This window comes from Hyalella azteca, unplaced genomic scaffold (assembly GCF_000764305.2).
Source record: "Hyalella azteca isolate HAZT.00-mixed unplaced genomic scaffold, Hazt_2.0.2 contig6769, whole genome shotgun sequence".
Classification (NCBI taxonomy): Eukaryota; Metazoa; Arthropoda; class Malacostraca; order Amphipoda; family Hyalellidae; genus Hyalella; species Hyalella azteca.
In genome coordinates, this window is record NW_025936919.1 from 166,323 (window position 1) to 190,364 (window position 24,042).

The window sequence follows — 24,042 nt, forward strand, 5'->3', positions numbered from 1 at the left end:
ATAAAATGACGTACACGACAGCAAGCGATGCGTGTCCATCCATCAGCAAGTGGGGCGTTGTGTGCAGCATAAGGACTCAGAATTAACTGTTGACGCTCACTAATTCGAATATAATCATGTGGTATTTATTTTAATTCAGGATAACTAACCTATCTTTTGCTTTTCAGTTATAATCGAGATATATGCCGTTTATGGCCGAAATATTCTTCAAGTTTTCGAATAAAATCAATGGTACAAACTAATAGCTGCTGTACAGATTTTTCCTTTATCATGATTCAATCAGTCTCGACCTGTCTCTTATACACATCTAGATGTGTATAAGAGACAGAGTTCGTGGCTTGTAAATAGTTTGTCATTACTCAGCATAAATGGCTTTTCATTAAAAATTACCCGGCGACGCATCTTTAAAATGGCTGGCGACGCTTTGGGCTTGAAAATTCATATATTGGTGACGCTGCATCCACCCTCTGCATAGTGGCCTAGGATGTTGGAATATACCGCAATTACCCTACTTAGTAACCATAATCAGTTAATCACTAAAAATTATGAGAATTTTTTTTCCATTATTTGAAAAATGTGGTTGTCAAAACTCAAATGGTTAACAGTAGAATTGCACGGTTGCACCATGCTGAGTGAGTGGCGCACTCATATTTTCATATTCATACCTCGCATTTTTTGCCAATTAGGCAGTAGGCTAGTACAAAAACATCTCTGCTTAGTGGGTTAGTGCTTTGCTAGTTTGCCACTAGGTACCCACTACGCCCTGAGAGGCTGAGCCTGAACTCTGAAGTAAGGTGAAAAACTCATAGGTAGGCCTAGTTAGATTAGTAACTTAAAACCAGAAATTGCTTTATACGAAATTTTGAAAACTCACCATGCAATCTAGGATCAATGCTGGCAAAAAATATCCACACGGAAAATAGTAATTGGTAAGATTTCACAATAAGATACATCGTATTAATGTGTAACTATTTTCATGTAAATAGGCTACAGTCTTATCATCAGATGAAAACAACAACCGCACAGTCCGCACTACTATTCACTTGTACGTAGATTCACCGCACGGCGGTCAACACATGGCAATGTCTGATAGACATTCAAGTCCAGAACAAAATCTTACATCAGCTGACGAACTCTAAATCTTTTTACAAGTTTTGAGCGAGAGGCAGAATGTAAAACAATAGATCCCATTGCCGTAACATGTTATGATTGGCTGTGTCTGCAACCAGAGCAAACACTCTTTATATAGAAGTCTCGATCCTATAAAATTGCAACACGAAGCTCTAAATGTGTGAAACTATTCGAATCTCGCATGACGAAAGCGTCGTGGTTTAGCCCCATTGGACGAGAAAGAAGGCGGGTATTTCAAACAAATATTTTATCATTTACGGACTGTCATTGCTACTCCTACTTTATCACATCATTAACGAAATTGCAGATGCTAAATTGATTGTGATTCTGTTATGTTCTTTATTTTATTGTTATCGAAAACGGAATTGCACATGACAAAATATTCAAAATATTTTCTTCAACTGCTTTTTCGTAAATTATGAAGGAAGTACAAATTTAAATACATATGTATAAACATCTTGAAAGTTCTGTAATGTTGTTTATGAAATTTGATAATTTTGAACTATCTTTCAACTCCATTAGAACCAACTTGCTGAAAACCATCTGAAGAGAAAGTTAATTTTTTCGTTAATGACTGCTGTTTTTTTTCTTTTATTATAAGCTCTTATAATTGCATAAGAAGTAGAAGCTCCAATTAACTATATCAGTATATGATGGAAATAAATGCAAAATGCTGTTAACTTTATTGTGCAGAAAAAATATATCTAGTAACAAGACACAGAGCAGTTAGTACCTTGATTTGGCTGTAAACCATCTGGGTCATTTAAATTCAATATAATGCAAAATCAGCCTGTAACGGCCTCCCCGATGACATCGTTGGCGCTCCAAGTATGAAAGCGTTCAAGAACAGACTAGATAAAGCTATGGAAAAATATATGTTCAGATTTGAAATGCCTATTCAATTTTTCATTTGAAATGAAAAATTCAAGCAGGAGCGAAATTGTTCTCTCACAAAAATAATGAGTTCTCTCGAGGTTAAACCGAACATTTTAGCATGATGCCGAAGCCTCTTACCAGCTGGCGTTAAAATCAGAATAAATTGAACTGCGACTAAATTAATGCTGCTAAAATCGAACAATCCGATAAGTAATGCCATTAATTCATTAGAACAGATTTGAGCTTCACTAATCAAGACAGAAATCTAGAGAAGACTAATATCGCTTCCGAATTTAAAACAAATGATTAATTTGTCCATCATCAATCAATTAGAAACTGAAACCGTATCCGCCCGTACATAGCTATTTCCAATGAAGTCATAACATAAATGTCAAAATTAATCCTGGATAAATTAAAGTACGATAGACTGTACTGTTTATTGACATAATTCGATGAGTTTTAATTTTAGATGAAGGCTGTAATTACCGGAAGAGCAATTTGAGGGTTAACCCATCAAACTGATGTTGTGGTCATAATGAATGTGTTCTCTCACATAACATAACATATAACATATTGATCTCGGCGCTGAAGTGTAGGCCTGATGTGGCCTGTCGCCATTTCTTTTACTTTTTACAACAGAAAGTGGACTCGAAAACCAAAAAGTTCATCTTTATGCTTCATACATTTTGCGAAAATAATTAAGAAAATCCTCATTATTTATGCGACTAAAAGAAAGCAAAAATGCTCAACTCTGGAGACTTTGGACACGGCGAATATTCAGCCTTAACATAATGACGAATCCTGAGGTATATTCACTTATGCTCACTTTTCTTTGTTCTGTTTTAGGCAGCTAGATTGAAGGAGCAAGACGCGGGCTCCTAGCAGCATAATGCTGCAATAAATTCTGCAATTTAAATGTGTGGCATGGTCAAAAAATCATTTCTTTATTCGCAAAATAGATACATACTTCTACCTGGAAACAGCAACAATTAACACGCGGTCAAACGTACAGAAAAATCAGCTGCGGGAAAGGAGAGTCGGGCTAAGTATTCGGGTTTCGGAAGAGCAATGCCTGTGTTTTCTGCCGCACTGAATTTTTTGGTGTTTTTGATAATTAGAGTAGAATAAAAAACTATTAGTGTAGTTAAGAAGAAGTTCTTCATTTATGTAGGTTTGATTGATTGAAGACCAGAGCATACTTTTTATTTAAAATTTTCTTATTTTTTTTCAATAAGCCGAACGAAATTTCTTGCTGGTGCTTGGAGATCAAAAAGCGATTATTTAATTATCAAACGACATTTTACTGGAATGCGACGGTTCGAATATTCAATATTCATTATCAAGCAAGTGAAGAGTTATTACAATGCTTAAAATTTGGAAATGACATAAGTACATAAAAAAGTATCTTAGATCCGGTTCAAAATCGAAAATCAAATTAATTCGAGAATAATTTCAACGTCCTGGCGAATATGGTGGTTTGTAAATTGATAGCAGGAGACTCGCCCTTGATGATGAGAGCCTTCGCTATCGACAGTCTCGTAGCAGAGACTGTCGATAGCAGTGACTGTCGAAGCGACAGTCTGTTAATAAAAAGTATGCTATGGTCTTCAATCAAACGTGCATAAATAAAAAAACTATATGTATCAAATAATAAATGCTGCGAACCATATATGCAGAACACGAGTGTACTCTAGTAATGTTTACTCTGTAGTCACTACTAGAGATGAATAGTTTAAGCTGATAATTTGAACAATAAATTTATTATTGGGAATACTCAGTACGGAGCACAAAATTGGTGCCCAAGCCAATTGGGCAGATCGAATACGGCAAAGAAACTGTCTAATATTAGCGCTCATAAATGTAACTCAGAGTGAACAAATCAGGCTGTAGAGAGGCTACAAATCAGAGTGAACAAATCAGGAACATAGTTGTATGTTGTGTCATATCTCTAGCTTATTTATCCAGAGTGCACTCCTCGCGCTGTCAGTATTGAGCTTTAGGTAATAAAACAACGTATAATTGGCGACTATAATTTCGGGACCTCTTTTGGTAAGAAGCGCTGTAGTCCCACAACCCTATTGCTGTCTCTTATNGTCTTGCGGATCCGGAATTCTTCCAGTCGCTAGACAATAGGGGTAGCAGAGATCACAGAAACCGAAACAGTGAGACTGTAAACTTTGGCATTGTCCCGTAACGTAATCGTAATACGGAGCACCTGCTTGAGAGCAAGGCTGTTCCAAAAGCACGTGATCAGCCAAGCAAACATAGAAAGACGAACAGTCTTGGGGGTTCGGGGTCGTGTCGCCCAAGTAAGACCAGTAAGCTTCGCATGGACTGCACTCGTTAACGCAGTATCCGGGGTCAGCTAAGAGAATGGCATCGCATTTTGGCCCTAGAGGGTCGTTGACGTTGAAGTAAAAACCGTCCGCACACTTTATTGGGTCTGACGGGTAGAGACCTGACGGCAGAAACACAGAGAATGGTTGTAAACATTGTTCTTTCACGATGCATTTATTTTTACATTCCGCTTGTACGATCACTTGTTCATTATCGCGCATGTTTAACTTACATTTTCAGTATAATATTAAATGGAGTCATTTTTGTAGATTACAATTTTTATGCATTGCCTTAGGTGTTATATTATTACGCTTATGAAACCTCAAATAATAATTGAAAAGTGTATAAACCATTGCTTACTTTGGATACGCTGTCCAGTAAATCTAATTGATTACAAACATTTTCGGACAGAGTCATTAATATACATCAGTGTTATATAGTTGAGAGTATCTTAATCTTACCATCCCCGCTATTGCCACACGTAGCATACATGGTGCAGTCCCATGGCACCGACACATGATCTCCTGCCTGTTTGCCTACGCAGGATGGGGCACACGACGAGGCCGCTTCCAGCTCCAGCTGAAAGATGGATATTTAATAAATTATTGTCATTCTACGTAAATTATTTAAAACAAAATTATTAATGGTACTGGAGTCTCTTTTGCTGAAATGATAATGCTAGTAATACATAATGGTTTTAACTAAATGTCGCAAATTGTTCAAATGATGCGACACCAGTTCACTTCATATGATCTTATGAATTTTTCTTACATTTTTGAAAATCAGGCTTCCGAAATTTATACGTTAGTCTTCAGTTTGATTGAAAATTTGAGGTTTCAGTGAATCTGTCAAATATATTTCTTGTTTTCTGTTGTCTAAGATGAAATATTATTATGTGGTTGCCGACTTTCATGTGTTTATGTTTGGCACTTATACGCCGAAATAAAAATAAAAATTTATTGTTCGTGAAGGCCAGGAGTCAATTGAATTTTGTTTTATCCAGTAAACTTAACGACTAGCTTCATAAAATAAACATGAACGAATTAAATTCCAATATAAATACTTACCATGGAAACTGAAAGCAATGCAAAAACTAAAATGAGTTTGGAGAGCATCTTGATGAGCGACTGAAATCTCAAGATAGATTCAGACCCCATTTGCTGTCCCAGCTTTCATATCACCACATCGCTGCAGGGAAACGTCAGGTGTGCTCAACTGATATGTAATCACGACGGGAACCTCCTGAGCAACAGAATTATTATGAAAATTATTATTGCAAACTGTACGTGATTCCCTCGAATGTAAAAGCTAATCGAAAAAAGGAAATATCTGAATATAAGTCATTGGTGTGTAAACCACTCGACATACTGTAAAATGGTTGTAAACCATGCGACAACATTTCTTCTCGCTTCGAATCACCGGCATGTGGAACAGCCTCCCCGATTACATCGTTGGCGCTCCAAGTATGAACGCGTTCAAGAACAGACTAGATAAAGCCTGTCTCTTATACACATCTAGATGTGTATAAGAGACAGACNGTTATGTTATGTTATGTTATGTTATGTTATGTTATGTTATGTTATGTTATGTTATGTGTTGTTATATTATGTTATGTTATGTTATGTTATGTTATGTTATGTTATGTTATGTTATGAGCATTGGACGAAAATGTTGTACTGACACAACATTATCATCCGACGTGTAACTCCGGTTCAGTCAAGTATCTTGCCAGCCATCATGCATCACATGCAAGTTTTGTCCTGCTAAGAGTGAAGACCATTCATGGATCAAGTATCTTGCATATCATCTATACGGTGCGCATAATGTAGGTTACTGTTATTTAAGATCTTCCAAGTATCTTGCAAACCACTCGCCTGATGTGAGAAGCAACGGTCGTAGATCTTCATTTGTCTTGTATACCATCATCACTGCCCGTGTATTCTGGATTGCAATGATGCAGATCATTCAATCCTGCATACCATCTTATCTATACTACTATATTTAATGGACTCTTCGAGTCGCGAATAAAGCTGAATAAGAACTTCCAATTTGCCACAATGGGTTGAAATGAGTCTAGTGGTCAGCATTAAAATGTCATACCATCAGAGCTTCAATTCAAGCAACACGCTCGCCAACGAACCTTAGGTTGACGAAAAATGGAACGAAGTTACATTTTTTTATCAAATTTAAGTTGTTAACATTATCGTCGCTACTTTAAAAAAAATTACATTACATTATAATCTCTTCATGGTAGTGAAGTAACGACACGTCTAACCAATAAGTTTTAACATCTGAATAACCATGCATATTCGTTTCAGATAGCGGCGTGAATTAAAAACGCTGGCTAAGAAGGATATGGAAATGTTACACAAAATTTGAACAATTCATAAAGCTTGCTCCATTGTCTTTTCAAATAATAATTATTATTTACGTTCGTGTCTCTGGTGCCTAGTTAGCAGCATCATCAGGTTGACGGCGGTCGCAAATTGCGATCTAAAACTCGCGTTCTTCATCCTCTACTGGAAGTTTTGGGTCCAAACTAGAATGGCGAATGGAAGATGCTTCGATGAGTTCTTTCTCTCCTCTGTTTGATGTCAGGTTATAAGCCAGCAATAAACCGTCCACGATTCTACGCTGGGAATTACCCCAACTTCAAAAAGAACACAGACCGTGGGTAGCCTCCAATTTCCATGGGTCCAGGAGTGCCAGGACAGTTGCACGTTTGCTGTCGTCGTGCTTGGTGCTGGAAGCTGGAGCTGTGGCTGGCAAGACTGGATGAGAGCTCAGAGGTTACCGTGGATGACATCACCCGTGAAATTCCATAAGAAGTGTCTAGTGTGACCATCCCTTTTGTTCATGTGAATGTGTACTCTGTTGAATAATAACTACTGTCACTCTTCTGTCAAATTATGTTCGGTAAGTTATTGAATTATGACTTAATTAAGTAGTTTTAAAACTTGGTATATTTATTCTTCCATTGATTGAATACATATTTTTTTCGTTCGTCGCAAAGCTTCATTCTATTTTAGTAGTTCTGATGAAAAAACATATATTTTGTTCGTTTTACAATATTATTATTGCATCTGCAGAATACCAAACACCTTAACCTGCTCAGAAAATTATGACTGCAAATGTTTTGCTACTAAATGCTTTTTAGTGTTTTTTTCCATTACCAGGATTATAAAAGCAATTAACTCAAGCACAACACATGATTACATGCAGATCAACACTAGCTGAGCGCTTCACGCAGTAGAGTGGTAAAGAAAATGACAGGAGATATAATTTAAAATATCAGGGGTTTTACATTATTATTATTATTATCATTGCACATGAGTGTTGTAAATATTGTTTTTGACCGTAAAAATCCATTTATTTATATCCCAAAAAATAAAAAAAAATTTAGACCAAAATATTGGTTAATCAGTTTCAAATTCTGATCAAAATGGCCACGAACAATATGCACATTCATTTCGTAGTTCAGTTAGCACCTTTAAAATTTATGCGTCTTTTCTATCGCAGAAAATGTGTTACCTGATCATCGCGTTCGGTAAAATATCACGTTACAATAACGTACGAAAACGTTCACCAATGCATCCATCAATATGCTTAATACGATCATATTCAGTGATATTATCCTTCATGCACATTGCAGCTGCTTCAAGGAACAACGATGAACTGTGCAGTGTGCCAGACTGTGGTGTAAGAGAAGCCTTGGCAACATCCTAACAAGGGTTGATGATGAACTATGCATTCTTGCTGTGGCCTCCGATGAAAATCTGACGCTCAATACAATCTGGACCATTCAATTTTTCTCTCGGTGTTGAGGGCTCTAAATCATTATCACAACAACTTCTACTCAAATGAATAGCAACAGCAAATAAATATTGTAGAGAACTTTCTGCCACTCCCTTTGTTCAACATGAGGTATACTGTTGAACCTTCATATTTAAGCGCCTCAAAACGAGTTTATGAACAAATTTGATATACTATTCAGCCTCACCGAAGATCGCATTCGGAATATTTGAGCATCGAATGTCGCAGTTTTCTTAAAATTTGTCGGAATACCAAGAAGCATGATTGCCATATCAATTATTTTCTTAAAAGATAAAAATACAAAAGCTGGAAAGCGTCAGAGTCCGCATTGAGCTGAATTTAGAATCGACATCAGTTAAACAATGCAATAATGTAAAAAATACCAAATGAATCTGGGTACGAAATAATATACAAATATTATTCGCTAGCATTTACACATGCATATATATTGAACAAAATGCACGAATTGGCCCACTGTACTCTGAATTGTAATCTAGAAAGTTCTACTGATTTCTCGCATAAGAATCAGACCAGTAATTGAGAGATTAATGTGCTCGATACCAGTGCATATTATATCTTATAAGAATAAGATATAATAACATAACAAAAGAGGTAAACCATTAAACCACGTGACCATATAAACTAAAAAATTGACAAGGAAAGGACCAGTTATTCCAGATCTCACCTACAGTACAAAAATAAGGCTGGCGAGCCAATTTATTTCATTATCTAAATAAAGCCTGGTGAGCATTAGTCATGAGAAATCGAAGAATCAGCCATATACTAGGCATGTAAATATTGAAGGATGAATATACAGTAAACGCCTTTCTGTGCATTCTCGCATATCAGGACAATTGATCAATTGTGATTACGGATCGTTTGACTTAAATCAAGATCTATGGAATTGAACCTATCATTCAATTTAGTGTACGTTTATTGGAGTGACACAAAACTCCCATTGCTATTGAGCAGTATGAAGATCATTCTAACATCTGTGATTGAAAAATAACTCCTCGGCTGGTGAAGGAGAAAACGTTTCGTCCAGTGTAAACGTTGTAAAAAAGTCGCAGACGTTTTATTACAGTTTACTAACTTCGCTCGTCAAGAAGCGTAGAAAGTGACAATGTTGCAGTCTCCAGGAAATCCTTGCAAAGTCAGACCCTCTGCCGGACTTGTTAATTTCTACACGTTCTCCTAGATCCGCTAGAAAGCGTCAGTAACTTATGCAGGTTCTAGAGTCAAGGCCGACGTGTAAAATGCTACTTTCTGGCGATCGGCTAGAATGTTGCAGTTCCAAAACGGAAACATGAAATTGAAACCATTCATAAATTTCTATCAATGTTGCTAGATTTCATGGAATAATTGTGCGTTAAAGAAGGATTTATCATTGTAAGAATCATTTGCAGGGACTAAATTTGGTTTCAAGCTTTAGAAACGTACATTAAACTTATGCGTGGTTCGTATTTGGAGCTGCAATTTGAAGTTATCACATGTGAAGAAGACATAATATTGTTCAACCAACGCATTATATTCATAAAAGGATCAGGGATAATTGGAGATATCTTGGGCGTTCAAACGACGAGAAGCTTGATTGATTATCAAGTTCAAGTCGTTTGAAGACTTGCTTGGAATCTAAGGTTGCTATTGCTCTCCATCTAAACACAAGTATAAGAAGTATTTTACATGACTGATGCAACGAGATGACATTGAGACGCCAATGCATTTATGCAGCTTACAAACATATTAGGAGTGATATGTCAAGCGTGACATGGATTTATTGTGACGCGAGGTTCTAGACTCTATATAGAGGTACGCTATACCCCATAGATTCACGCGATAATCACTTCTTCTGTTTGTTTTGTGTGATACCAGAAGGTGTAGCCTTTACTTAAGTTTATCAATAATAGTTTGAAAACGTATTGATAATAATTTCTATATTATCAGCTTTTTAAAAGCATTCCTGCATCTATTTCTTTTAAATATTCAAAAAGTAGTATAAATTTTTGGTCCAAAATTTTACTGTTGTATCCTATTTCTTTTTAGGAACTACGTCGGAATCGATTTATATGTAAGAGTTTTTCAACCCGTATTCCTCAAGCGATGTTCCTCTTTGAACTTGATAAGGAGATAATAACAAATTACGCGTGTTATCATTTCCTTGAATAAGCACAACTGTTATATGATAGTAAAAATGACACGCGTGCCATATTTCCCTGAATATTGCAATATTATCGTCAACCTACTGAGATAAAAACGACTATATCAGCATAGTTGTTCGACGAAGCGAAGTTATAACTGACGTAAGGCAGCCAACGTGTCATTGAGATAACTATGGATAACCTTGTACCCTACTTTGAGAAATAAGCTAATTAAATCATGTTAATAGGTCTAACCACGTTGACCGCAAACACTTAAAGGAAATAGCGATGTAGTCATTTGGGATCGTTTACGCCGTCATTTTCTTGCATTAATAATTATCAGCATCATCATTTTGACACGATTTCCAAACCATTGCGCACAACATAGCTTATCATAGTACTTGAAGCACCGACCAAATTAAACATGTGATAAGAGTTACCTCATCGATTAGGCCGTGAACGCGACCCAGCTTGCAGATCTTGAAAACACCTCATCTATTAACATAAGAATTTACGAACAATGTTTCAACAAACAGCCCAATAAAGGAGCAGGGATCGGCATCCCTTATTCCCGAACGTGTACTAAGGGAAGTTATGAGATTGTCTGGGCGATCGAGTTGTGTTCGGTGCCGCATACATTATACTGTGGCGCACCTCTGGATACGAACGCCAGGCTTCGATGTTCTTCTCAACTGAAGCATTTAATTAATGATCCTTCCATGCAACCTCGAGAATGGCACACTTTGTACTTCGATTTAACCAAATGCCAACGATAATAAATTGTTCTACGAAATTAAATGATATTTTGAGCAAGGTTTCAAATTTTGCAGTAAGTAGTATAAAACTGCACTAGTTTCGTACCACGATAACCTGATGTTGTGTAGCTGTAAAATATTAGTAAATAGTTATGACATAAGATTACATGCCAAATTAACAATTCGAGTATCGCTACAAATGAGCCACAAAAGTGAAAAATATTCCATTATAATTTACAAATGAAAGAAGCAAGTAACGAAACGTATGACCAACAAATTCAAGAAGGTTTAAAGCTTTCACAAGCAATGCCATTAAACTTTAATTCAAGAAAAAATCTATATGCAAGATGCAGTTTCTTGAATAGAAACCGCCAACAAATTGAAAATGCAACAACATCAATGAATGAATGCGACGCCTGAGGTACAAATACAAAAGGCAAGTCTGGCGCCACACCCACGCTGCCGGAGAAACTAGGCCCTGTGATCCATGAGGAGCAGACTGGTCGACTGCTGCTGAACTTGGCTCGTGTCTTGTGGCCACGAATCAAGTATTCAGTCTACTTTGTTCCAATGAAAATACGGCATTAAAACTGGTCTACAATATGTATACAGAACCTTGACTTGAAATTAAACATGAATATCGTGTGAATAACTTTCAGTAATCATAAATATTTGTAGAATATTATTGTAAACAATGAAACGATGTCTTTGTTTTACGAAATCTCAAAGGCTGGTTGCGGTCCCCTTGTCAAATCTTTGATATTAGCTCGGCCTATTAAAAATGTTCAAATTATTCTCAACACGATTTCTCATCTGAATTATGGTTAAATTATTTATCACTTTTTGGAAAAACAATAACATGAAATTAAAGTAATAAGGAAGCATTGGTATGAGTAGCCGACGCTGCTGCATCTCACATACGCATATGGTTCCCGCGGAGCTTGCGTAGAGCTGGAGATGACTTGACCTTGGCGAGTCCATTTCTCACTGGCAGGGAGACGATGAGTAACTCTTCTTAGACCATACTTATTCTGAGTACTGAAGCATGGCCAGAAATATAGCCATGAGCAAGCAAGCTGGATGGGGTTTGATTAAAATGTGACAATTTTCATAAATTTATGTGATAAACGGAAGTTTTAAGATGACCGAATGTGTGCGTTATACATATTTCTGCGGTATGCAGGAATGCAGGAGACTATATTTTCAGGTGGCAATATTTTGCTTAGGTTCATTCTGAGTAATCCAGATTTTTAGTGGTAATCCCTCCAACTCACCTGTTATCCCGTCGGTCTTCAAGATACCCTAATATATCATTCACTCGTACGTTACGTTGCTCGAAGGCATAAATAATATGCGGAATTTTGCTGAATGACGTTGGAAGAACTGTACATGACAGAAATGAAAAATCAGCATTAAACTATTGATAAACACTATCGTGGGCTTAGCGTGCGTCACCCTTCGCGCTAATGATTTGCAACAATTCAACCGAACATCTGTGGCATCTGTGTATGCAGATCCAAACATTGAGGAATGAAGCATGATAAACGCTACACCTCGAACCAATATGTTTTTTAGGGACGTGTTAGTAAACTTGTTTTTTACGACTAAATTTTTGATAAAAAAATAAAGACCCCCATTAAGTTTAAGAGTTGCGGCATTATTGGTATGAGCTGGAACAATTTATCTAGTCGAATATTTCGTTTCTTTTTCGTTTTTATTTCGCCTGAGATGAAGATGGCACCCTGCGATGCTGGCCTCCAGAAGGTCGAGTTGAAGGACAGAGTCTTTATGATTTCCACTGCCGAGTTCTCAGATCTTCAGTCGATAACTGTAATTGTTTTGACAAAATTTTGATGGTTGTTTGACGCATCATTTCTATTCGTTTGCATCATATTATCAAATTTCTATATTAGCTCGTCCTTCTCTAACAGACCGCAGCGAATCTTCGTTTAAAGAAAAAAACATTTTACGTACAAGACATCTAACTTAAAATATTAAAATAGAGGTATCCAATATTGAAGCCTCAATTCATAATGAAAAAGTAATTAATTGATCATTTTACAGCTATCATGTTCCTGATCGACGATACTAACCTCGTGGCCTGTGGGCTCGTATATCGCAAGCTAGCCGCGGCAAGCGTCCTTGAAATAAGCGTGTTGCAGGAGCAATTAAGTGCATGAAAATCAAGCCACGTGCTGTTCAGTGCATAGGAGAGTTTTCATCAGCTTTTTAAATAAAATTTTCATGCCTAAACTTTAATTACGTTAAGCACCATTTATTTCACTCCTACATTGATCTTCACAGGAAAATGCAAAATATCTTCAGAGTAGTTAATTCGACTACTTCTACATCGTCTACACGCTCTTGCCTAAAGACCACACAATCTAATCGCTCCACACAGAATATTCAACTTTCACACAGAATATTGCTACCGCTCATCACGATACTACAGTCAACATCATAAGTGATTACCATTGTAATCTTCAGAATCCTTTTGGCTTGTCTAACCAATAAATAAGTGGCTGCAACTTATCAAACAAAATGAATGCTTAGTTATCAAAAAAATGTTAGATAAATTATCATTTAAAACTCAGTTCTCGACTCTCAATTTAAACAACCGCCGTATTATTTTGAGGTGTGCAAGTACAGGATTCTGCTAGCGCGCAAAACTCGTTTGGTGTCGTCAAGCTGAAAAGAAGCAGCAGTTCCGGGTGGCAGAGGTCGTGACTCTATAAGTCATCTGCCTGTACTCTGTCCCATGGATATTAGACAATATAATGATCATTTTGTCGTAACTTGGCTTTGACAGAGAATGAATGGACGTCTTTCATTCAATGAACGTATACTGGAACTAAGATGAATTATTGTTCGAAGAATTACGAAGCAAATTTGCTTCCTGTTACGTTTAGCGGATTTAAAATTGGTCTAAATGAATCAGTTGCTAAAACTATGAAATGTGAAGTAGTGTTGAAGAGGAAATCAAGCCATGGATAAAGGGAAGATATTTAGAAGCTAGGCTATCATTGGTCAGTTTTCAGAACATTACTATTTAAAAACATCCAATTATTTTCTATGATAAACCAAGCGATTTCAAAATTTTTGTATTGATACACAGATTTATGTTCGAAAACTTTTATTTTAATGTAACATGCAATAAGGAACGCCTACATTAAATATTCTTCCTTTGTCTCCCTCGAAAAATATTATTCTGACAATATTAAGGAACGAATAATAACGATTTTAGCCAAGAACAACACCATACAAAGTAAAGGCTTTAGCCTTCGTTCAACGTCCTTCAAATAACGTGCATTGTTATTTATGCATGAACAAAATGTTTTAAATGATCATAACAGCCTCTTTGGGTTCAGAATCTGACTTCCTTGCCACTTGAGAGGATTAATACGTCTGTAGGATTACTCCCCAGAGAAGGGATGTGAACACTCGTCCATTTAGACACGAGCTAATATACTAAAATGGCAAAATGTAAAGAGGAATTAGCCAAAATTTAGCGGAAAAGGAACATCAAAGTTTCTGGCTACAATATAACAACGAAAACTGATTTAATACAAATTTTATATTGTCGTTTAATAAGAATATTGTCTAAATTGTTCCCGAAATCATTCCAAGCGCCAAAGGAGATTGCCGTGCGTCCACGAGGTGCTTCCGCCAGCTCAAGCATAGGAAAATTTCCCACGCGGAATCTCCCGCAGTCCTGCCGCGTCCAAGGTAACATTCCCGTACCCTGGGAATCTCGTTCCAAGTACCGACAGGTTATGGCTGCATTGCAACAATGCTGGAGATTAGAGCAACCTATTTCATGGTCAATTAAAATTTTATTAAACTTAATTAGAGCTCGCAAATTTGCACCTAAATTAAAAACTGTTGGTAAGTTGTAATTCATTCTTTCGTTGAAAAAAAAAGTTTCAATCCATATCGCTATTTGAATATAGAAGTTAACTAAAACTGGTTATACATCACTATAACCATGAACAATAATCATTTTAATTTGAATAAGCATTAAAACTTTTTTCGTAAATTCCAAAGCACGCACGCCTGTCCTTGAGGTTCTTCGCGTCGTGTCGCTGATGCGCCTTATAGCACGATCGTTCTTGAGCTGATCAATGTGATCATGGGGGCATCCGCGTTTATCGCAACTGTTCACAGTTGCGCGCTCTGCCTTCAAAATTTTTTTGTTTCTTTTCTCGTCGAGTTCGAATGAATCAACAATTTTTCTCACATTCTTATCCCCTGATTCATTGTATATATATGAGTCGTTCCAAAGTTGTCGTTTAAGAATGTATTTTATCATATCTCATCATATCATATCATATCATATCATATCATGTCATATCATATCATATCATATCATATCGTATCATTTCATATCATATCATATCATCATATCATATCATATCATATCATATCATATCATATCATATCATATCATGGTGATGTCGGCGCTGAAGACTAGGTCTGATGTGGCCTGTCGCCGATTCATGTACGTTTCGTGACTTGTACTGAATTTATGTCAATCATACTATTTTTACAACGCGTCATAGCTTTTTCAAGAGTGTACAAAAGTTTTATGATAACTTTGTTACCAATTTTACATGTTTGGTTCTCTTTACAGGGAATTTGGGTTAGTGACTCGTAACGAAAATCCTGCTTCGCACTTCGGTATTCAGCGTCAACGGCGTCATGACGCTCCTACTGCAGTGTGTGCGCACGCTGTGTTTACTCGGCTGCAGTCTGCTGTTCTTGCGTGCCCGTGCTGAGGTGAGAATAAGAAATATAAGTACTTATATCATTAGTCTGCTTATATCGCAAGTTCACAAGGAATTTAAAAGCAAAGAAAACGCCAAGAAAATTCACCATATCGATATTGAAAACGTTTCGGAGTCCAGCTCCATCATCAGTTCGACTAAACTAAAAATGAATAAAATCACTTTAAAAGTCAAAATTCAAAGACAGACATAAAACCTAAACAAGACTTAACATTATATCGAAATAAACAGGACTAGTTATGAACAACTTAGTCCTAGGGGTACGACAAGAATATAAAATCCTAGCGATTTACTATTTCCAGATTATATGAGCTAAAGGCATTATTGAGACATGGTTTTCGTTTAAAGATATGTAGAGACCCCAAAATTCTCAAATCCGAGCAGCCAGAAGTGGAACCGAGTATCCTGAAATCACTCTCAGATACAGCCACGTCGCACTGTTCAGCATGGAGGCGCACGGAAGAATGAGGAGGCTTGGCGAGAGGCAAGTTAGAACGATAGCTCCTGCCACGGTGTTCAGAAACCCGGATGTAGAAGTTACGATGATGGAGCTGGACTCCGAAACGTTTTCAATATCGATATGGTGAATTTTCTTGGCGTTTTCTTTGCTTTTAAATTCCTTAAGAAATATAAAAAATGCTTTTAGTGAAAAGAGAAAATATGCTTGATGTCGAGAATCCTTGAAAAATTGTATTTTTCATTTAGTATATCATAATTTGAAGCAATGTTAGAAGAACTGGTAATCGTTGAAAAAAGGTAAATTATTTATACACTTATACTTAAATATATTTTAAAAACTTAAAGTTTCAATGAAAATTTCCAGATCATCGAAAATTCCGGTTGCAGCGTGAGAAGAGAATTTTTGAGCGTAGTCTGCGAGAGGCTGAACAGCACCGCGCTCTACAGGGAGCTACAAGCAAAGCTAAAAGATCCCCCTACGAATAAAGGATTTCCGTCTGTCCCATGGTAATAACTCTTCATTGCAACGATGTTCATCCATAAGACTTTTTTTAGCTCATTGAGTTTGAAGTTCCTTCTGACCAAACTGATTTTATCAAACGTAATAAACACGTGACAATCGCTATTAAAACTGTATATCACCTATTGCATTTAGATGTTAAAGTTCGAATAATGTTTCAAATTTTTTCCCCATATGTTTTCATTAATTTTATTAAAACAAATCTCATTCTAACTTGAAGAATATTTACAGGGTACATGAACTCAGAGTCATTGATAGCCGACTACCCGTGCTAGTGTCTGTCACTCCCAGTGACACTCCAGCCTTGGGAGCGATCAAGCTCCTGGAAGTTGTACGATGTCAAATCCGTCAAGTCAGACTTGAAGCAATGATGGAAGTTGCGGACAGTCTCCGTTCACTAAGTTTAGCCCATAACAAACTTGTAACAATACCATCCGCCGTTTCTGTCTTGGAGAAACTTGAAGTTTTAGATCTTCGCCACAACGCCATTACGAGGCTGACTCCGCTGCTGGCTCAGCTACCAAATTTGCGTCACGTCAAGCTTGACCACAACAGGATAAGGCAGGTTAGCCGCACTCAGGCGTGTAGCGGTGGCTTGAGTTATGTTGTTTTAAGCTTTTTCATTTATTTTAATTTTTATTATTGTTTACATACATTATTCGAATATCTACCACATAAGATGTGTTAGAGGCTCTAAAACTTCAACTCTGAAGCTTCAGCTCATTTGAGTTTTATATGTAATTGTTTCGTTGACATTACTGAAAGATTTGACATTCACTAATTTTTGTTATACAATACTTACGTGTTTGCAGGTTACTGGGTGGGGAAGTGCTTCTCACTCGCCTCATCTATTGAGTCTCACTCACCTCGGTCTCTCCAACAATCTCATCCACGGTAGAACTCAATGAATTCATAGGCGTATGATATAATTCATCATGAATCTCTAGCTATTAAATTGAAATTGTTCGTGTAAATGGTGGATAATATTTCGTTTTCTAATTGCAGAGGCTTTTAGATATTTTTAATTCCTAAGTCAGACCATACTGTAAAAACAGAATTAATTTATTAATGTCTGAAGAAATAAGTGACTGCTCTTTTCAGAAGTGTGGAACGATGCTTTGTCAGTCCTGCGCTCGTTGCAGAGTTTAGACTTGAGCAACAATCTGCTTCAGCGACTTTCTCCGTCCGTTGATATTCCTCCTCATCTGATGGAACTTGATATTCGAGGTCAGGAATCGATAACCGATACATTTGTTACTGGAATTGAGCGTCTAGAACGAGATTCCGAAATCGTCGCTTGTATAGAGGTCTTGAGAAATATGTTTATTTAAGCACAAATGAAGTGGTTGTAACTCAAACTAGACTAGCTCCTTTGCTGCATACATGAATTAGTCTCTTCAGAAATGATAAATTAACAGTTGCGTTTACAGGAAATCCGTGGCATTGTGACTGTGGAGCAGCTTGGTTGTCCAACTTACAGCTGAGGACGGATCCGCATGCGCTTTTGTCTTTTTTGCCGACATGTGGGACTCCTGCTTACTTCCGTGACCAGCCGCTACATGCCCTCTCTAGTAAGGCCACCTAGGCATTTCTGCAATCGTTGTCGTTCTCAATACCTGCTGGAACTCCGTAATTGACAATGCTTGTGATGTTTGAATGTCATCCTACTATACCTTCAACATTGTAATCACTATTTGCTTGCATTCATGAACGTAATTTTATTCATTAGTCAAGGTGTTGACACCCGTCTAGAGAAATATTTTCCAATGACTCTTAAATTAACTTCGTTTTCAGCTTACGAACTCTGCAGTGGCATTGGAAACGTTAACCGGACACAGCTTCCGCCATCTGATGTGGATGATCATGACATCAAGATTTCTAGAATAAAGTCAACGACCTTCGATTTGACTTGGAATGTTACCGAGATAAGTCAACGAGGTCAGAAAATTCAGGAGTATATGGGTTGGCGTGTTACCTTTAGAAAGTTCTCCGATGCTGAGGAGAGTGAGGTGCTTTTGATCACCCTTGCAGGTGCCGATGCAGCTCGGAAGACAGGAACTTCTAGCGGTCATTACACTGTGCGCCATTTAACCCCTGCCACTGGTTACATGGTGTGTATTCAAACGCTCACTGATCATGAGATTAATAACATCATAGAAAGTCAGAGGGTTGTTCAAACTCCAAGAAATTCGCCTGAATCAAGAGGACGTAGTCTGAAAATGGATCCGAGTGCATTTATTAACACTTTTCATGAAGAATGGAGGTCGGTTCTAGAAGAAGAAGAATCAATAACATTTGCTCCTACCGAAGTGATGGAATCTACTACAGAAGAAATTTCCGTGACGACGACTGATGATGAAGTAACCAGCACTGAAGGAAACGGCGATTCCATTAACCAAGCGCAACGATTCGTCTACACGAGTACTGGAGAACGTATTCCGATAAATTTTGGTCCCCCCGCATCGCCTCCTGCTCTCCCTGCTCATCCACAGAGGTTTTTACACCCAGCCTTAGCCAGCTTTGAAGAAAATTCTCACCCGACTAACGGAGCTCCCTTCATACGGAACGTTCTACCTCCTCCTCCTCCATCATCGTTCGGTTTACGAAATTCAGAGCAAAAGTTCCCAATTCCTTTTGGGAGACGTAAAAGAGCTGTTGGGCTTCCTTCTGTCTACAAAAAAGGGCGCTGCATTGAAGTTACAACAGAAGAAGAGGATGAAATTACGATGCCTGTTACCGTCGCAGCGACTGCTTCTTCATCTACCACAATGGTAATCCTTATGATCTGCTGTTGTTGCTTCCCGAAGCGATGCAACAGAATGCGCGATAGCTGCATCGATAGATGCAAATCCATCGGAAGCAAAACCATAGTTAAAACTAATAGTAAAACTAAAACATTCGTTAGGCCACCCAAGTCAGAAGAAAAAAAATTCATTTCAAAGACTCTAAGTGCCTCTACACCAAACTTGAGACTTATCGAGGGCGATGAAGCCTTGCAAGAGTACCAGTATCACAAACTAAATAAGTATTATACGATGCGAGGTAAAGAACAAGGCAAGACATTGATTGAAATTTTCCCTGGATACGATTTGCCAAAAACTGCAGCTGCAAAATATTTTGGATACGATTTCCCCAAGATTCAAAATGTGAGGGAAGTTAAGGCTGTCAGATACCCGAATTACGTACGTCGCTTCAGCACTGACGATAACATGTCTCCGGTAACCAGCGACCGCTTCATTTACTATAACATGAACAAAGATCAAACTAATCTAAATATCCCAGTCGATCACTGTAAGTACAGTGACAGAATCAAAGGCATTAAATATTCACCCGCCCCTAGGATACCTAACGATGAAGAACGTAATAAGAAACCTTCCAGTGAGTTTCCGATAAAAGCTTCTAACAATAAAATTGGTTTCCTAACAATCAATCCAAGAAAAATTGAAATATTACTTCCCAGGAGCAAGAGTGAAACTGATTTGAAGTCCCTGGACACTCTCGTGAAGCCAAAAGTGCGTCTGTATTATAATTTATTATCTGAAATAACTCCAAATGAAGATAAAACTAATCTCCAAAACAATCCTGGTTATGATTTACCACTGAGAATAAATAAACTTGGTAGTTCTTACTTTGAAAAACCATTGGAAATGCATGAGGCCAGGTTGGAAATAGTTCGACAGTTTACGCAACCAGCCCCAAAAAGGCCGTCTCTTCTAAATCTAGATGGGGTTAAAAATTTTAATGACTGTAATCAAAACGGGCGTGCTGTTCACTCCAACGTAGGTATAGGGTTCACCGACGACATTTACTATTCCAAACCGAAGCCTTTGAAGAACGGATCAACCTCCTTGAACAACCAAAACTCATATTACAAACCACACGAAGAAGACTATAATTCGCCATCAGTTCCTCATCCTTCCCGACCAAGAATAATCCCGGTTGGAGAGGTGGCTGTGACCGGGGGGACATTGGTTGAGGTTCCCGAAGGGTATGTTTTCCCCAATAAACCAAGACCTATCAATGTTCTAAGACTAAAAGTACCTGCAGATCCTGCATCTTTCTCGGTAGCCTAAAACTTGCACGTGTGTATATTGCATAATTTTTTCCTTGCATATTTTACTGTACAGCCATTGAAGCTTTAGGATAAAAGTGTTTGCGCGGTCGATGATTACTAGTATGCAGATTTTATTTTTAGTGATTGTAATACTTCGAGAAATATAATTCATTTGTAAATTTTAAGATTTATTTACGTTCAAGTGTTATTATATAATGGAATTTCACCGAAATAAGTCGTAGATCATAAGTATTCGCTAACGTTTTTTATGTTAAATATCGACAATAGTATGTGCATCCTTAATTGTAAAGTCGAGAATTATCAATAATTAAGTTACATTTTTCATTATACATGTAATTGGAGCATTTACATTGAAGTGGAGCATGTGATTTATTTACTGTTAAGTCAGGACACGACTGTAAGCTAATTGTTAGCAATGATAATAGATTAGCAATACTAATCTTAGAGTAAATTATCACGGTGCCATAATCAGATAATTTTTATTGCCTTGTTGGATTTCAAAGCACCATAGATTAATCACCCTTGAAGTGCCCTTCGTTCTGAGTGGCGGTGTAGTGGCATTGTCTTTTCAGCTCACCTTTTCTGGTAGCGAAAGGGAAACAATAAATCATATCTAACAATGCTCAAATAAATTTTCAAATATTTCACATTGTACTATTTTACTTTCATTTAGTAAACAAGTTCTAACTCTTTGAGAACTGTTTCGTTCTTTCAGACGTACACATTTCAATCAAAAACTTATAGGTTTACAACCTTAAACAGCAAACTATATGTTCTTTAGATGAATATTCATAATAATATTGTTTATAATGGAAAAGATAGTTATTGTGCAAGGTTAATTAATCAGACGAGACAAGTGTCTTTCAATGTAATTATAAAAAATATGTACATAAATATTTCGCTTCATAATCCATTTATTTTAAACATTTAGAGCGCCGCATGAAACACTTTGTTTAGAAGATAAGTTTTTTTTAGCTCATAAGTTGCTTGTTAATTCAAGACTCCCGCTATTAAGCGAGAAAAGAACTCTAATGCAAACAAAAGTTTCTAATTGCTTCTCCGATGAGATTTTATTATCTATAGATTGTAAAACGTAAAAACTCAGTCCATAAAATAAATCACTGAATTACACGGGACATTAAGAAAACTACAACTGTAAACTGAAAACTTAGACACACAAACGATTTCGAATTTGAATTATAATTTTAAAAACATTTAAAACAAAGCGGAAACAAATATATTGGCAAATTCGTCTATTTGAAGCATCCCAAGTGTTCAAAAATAAAACAATAAACGTAACACAAAAGTGAAGAAACAATGTATAGGCAAATTGAAATATGAGCGCTCACCTGTTTAATTAAGTTGGTTCAGAATCTACCATGTATCCGCAAAGCAATCAATCAATTCTGCCATACCATCATTTTTGTCACATCATACATGACGTTGACAGGAAGATTGCAATGGTGGAAAATTTAAAGAGAAATTTCTTAGGCAGCTTCTGAGGGATCGAGTTATACGTATGTGCGCTAGGTCCTGAACAACATTCATAATGTTACGAACAATCATGTACATTTAAGTGAATATTTTAGTAATTCTCAGGCAGCAATCAAAGAACCACCACAAATATTCTTTAGCACAACTCTGTGCTTGGAGATATTTTCTAAACAGCCTAAAGAAAAAATGAAATTGAGAACTAAGTGGCGACAAAACCTTTTCTTTACCACGACACCGGCGTATTCCTACAGTTTAGGAAACTAACCTCGAAGTCATGATGATGAAAAAATTCTGGCCAGTTGGTTCGACAGTCTCAATGGAGAATGGTGTCAATTAAACTAAAAGTCACGTCAAAGAGAGAAGTTAATGTCATGATTAATTTATATTCTGAAAAATCAATCGCTATCCCCAGCGAATTAGCGAAACGTTCTGGTGACAGTACAATGAAATAATCTTGCGTGACTCGTATTATGATAGATGACAGAATTTAATCGTGTCCGCTCGTTAAAAATAGGCTTTAAAAATGATAGAACTTAGCCCTGTTCGCCCGTTAAATATAGGCTTAAAAAACAAACACGTGTATTTTGGATTGGAGAAAATACAAAATTTGCTCTCGGGTACACCAAATGAATATAGAAGTGTAACCTGTGGTCCTTAAAGCACGCATCATTACAGTTACAACCTACAATAAAAAGGTACCTATAGATGAGAGTAAACTTTGTACATAACAAGATATAAAAAAGTGTCGAGAGAAAAGTACTTGAAAACACATCAAATTCAAACAAAACACTAAGTGACTAAGTGACGATAAATTTTTGATCTAGATCAACTTTTTTGGATTAATTCTGATGAAATTAGTTTTCCTTCACTGTCAAAAACTGCTGGCATTTAATGTTATGTTTTCCAACAATTTTAGCTGGAAACAAAGTGATTATATTCATTGAGAAATTGATTTAAATTCGTGAAGTGAAGCAAATAAATGAATGGAAAATTGAATCTAATCTTCGTTCATAATATACGCAATGTTGCCCATGCACTCAGAGAAGGCTTGATGGAATTCCACTGATCAGGCTTACATTCAAAGTCGAGAACATGCTTACCGAGGTTGGCACAAAAAAACAGAGCAGCTTCCGTCTAATAACGCGCTTTCACAAACCATGTATTGCGATTTCTTTATACGAAGAGAGTCCAAACAGGCAATTAGGCTACATTCAATCTTATTTTTGTTATTAATATCAACCACAGCAGTGGGTTGAAAGCAATTACACAATAAAAAACATCCTAAAGCTTAAGTTACATCATTAAAGAATATATTAGAGATGTGATTTTCTTTCCTCAATAAGTCAAACAAATGAAAATTCAAGAAAGATCCAATTAAAGAAACCTCATTAACACTTCATGACAACAGCAAAATTCCTGTGTCACATGAAAGCAACATTGATCATAAGTCTTAGAATAGCGAGAAAATCAACGTCGAATCCATGACTAGTCTTTGAGTAAATAACGTCGGCCGTCGGGAGACAAGCAAGAAGAAAAATCTTTTGAGTGGAGCAAAGAAAAAAAAATCATGAGTCTGGGATCAGCGTTCTCGGGTCTTGAAGTTAAACTATTTACCTCAACAACATTTATTACATGATAGTTTGTAAAATTTTGCGCTCCA

The 24,042-nt window shown here is 36.9% G+C and overlaps 3 protein-coding genes across 3 annotated transcripts in view; 1 reads left to right on the plus strand and 2 right to left on the minus strand.

Annotated features, from left to right (window-relative positions):
• The window catches only part of LOC108677080 (dnaJ homolog subfamily C member 3), a 17,805-nt gene extending 16,493 nt beyond the window's left edge, over positions 1–1,312 (minus strand). Inside the window, exon 1 of the mRNA XM_018165231.2 lies at positions 875–1,312. Within this exon, the coding sequence (XP_018020720.1) occupies positions 875–953 (79 nt within the window). The 5' untranslated portion in view covers positions 954–1,312. The remainder of the gene's footprint in view (positions 1–874) is intronic.
• A 2,770-nt stretch (positions 1,313–4,082) lies between these two features.
• Positions 4,083–5,516, minus strand: LOC108677077. Its single transcript, XM_018165228.2, has 3 exons — positions 5,412–5,516; positions 4,806–4,923; positions 4,083–4,465 (listed from the first exon to the last, which is right to left on the minus strand). Exons 1-3 carry the CDS (start codon positions 5,499–5,501, stop codon positions 4,083–4,085), a joined length of 591 nt encoding a protein of 196 aa, XP_018020717.1. The 5' UTR covers positions 5,502–5,516.
• A 1,530-nt stretch (positions 5,517–7,046) lies between these two features.
• On the plus strand, positions 7,047–22,170 carry LOC108677081. The gene is made up of 8 exons (XM_018165232.2): positions 7,047–7,260; positions 15,681–15,826; positions 16,658–16,800; positions 17,045–17,378; positions 17,626–17,707; positions 17,915–18,040; positions 18,244–18,384; positions 18,608–22,170. Exons 2-8 carry the CDS (start codon positions 15,749–15,751, stop codon positions 20,884–20,886), a joined length of 3,183 nt encoding a protein of 1,060 aa, XP_018020721.1. The 5' UTR covers positions 7,047–7,260; positions 15,681–15,748; the 3' UTR covers positions 20,887–22,170.
• The last annotated feature ends 1,872 nt before the right edge of the window (positions 22,171–24,042 follow it).

Coding starts and splice junctions, on each gene's coding strand:
- LOC108677081 (XM_018165232.2), top strand. CDS start 15,749: ATGACGCTCCTACTGCAGTGTGTGCGCACGCTGTGTTTACTCGGCTGC. Junction 17,708..17,914: donor CTCCAACAATCTCATCCACG/GTAGAACTCAAT, acceptor TGCTCTTTTCAG/AAGTGTGGAACGATGCTTTG. Junction 18,385..18,607: donor GCCGCTACATGCCCTCTCTA/GTAAGGCCACCT, acceptor CTTCGTTTTCAG/CTTACGAACTCTGCAGTGGC.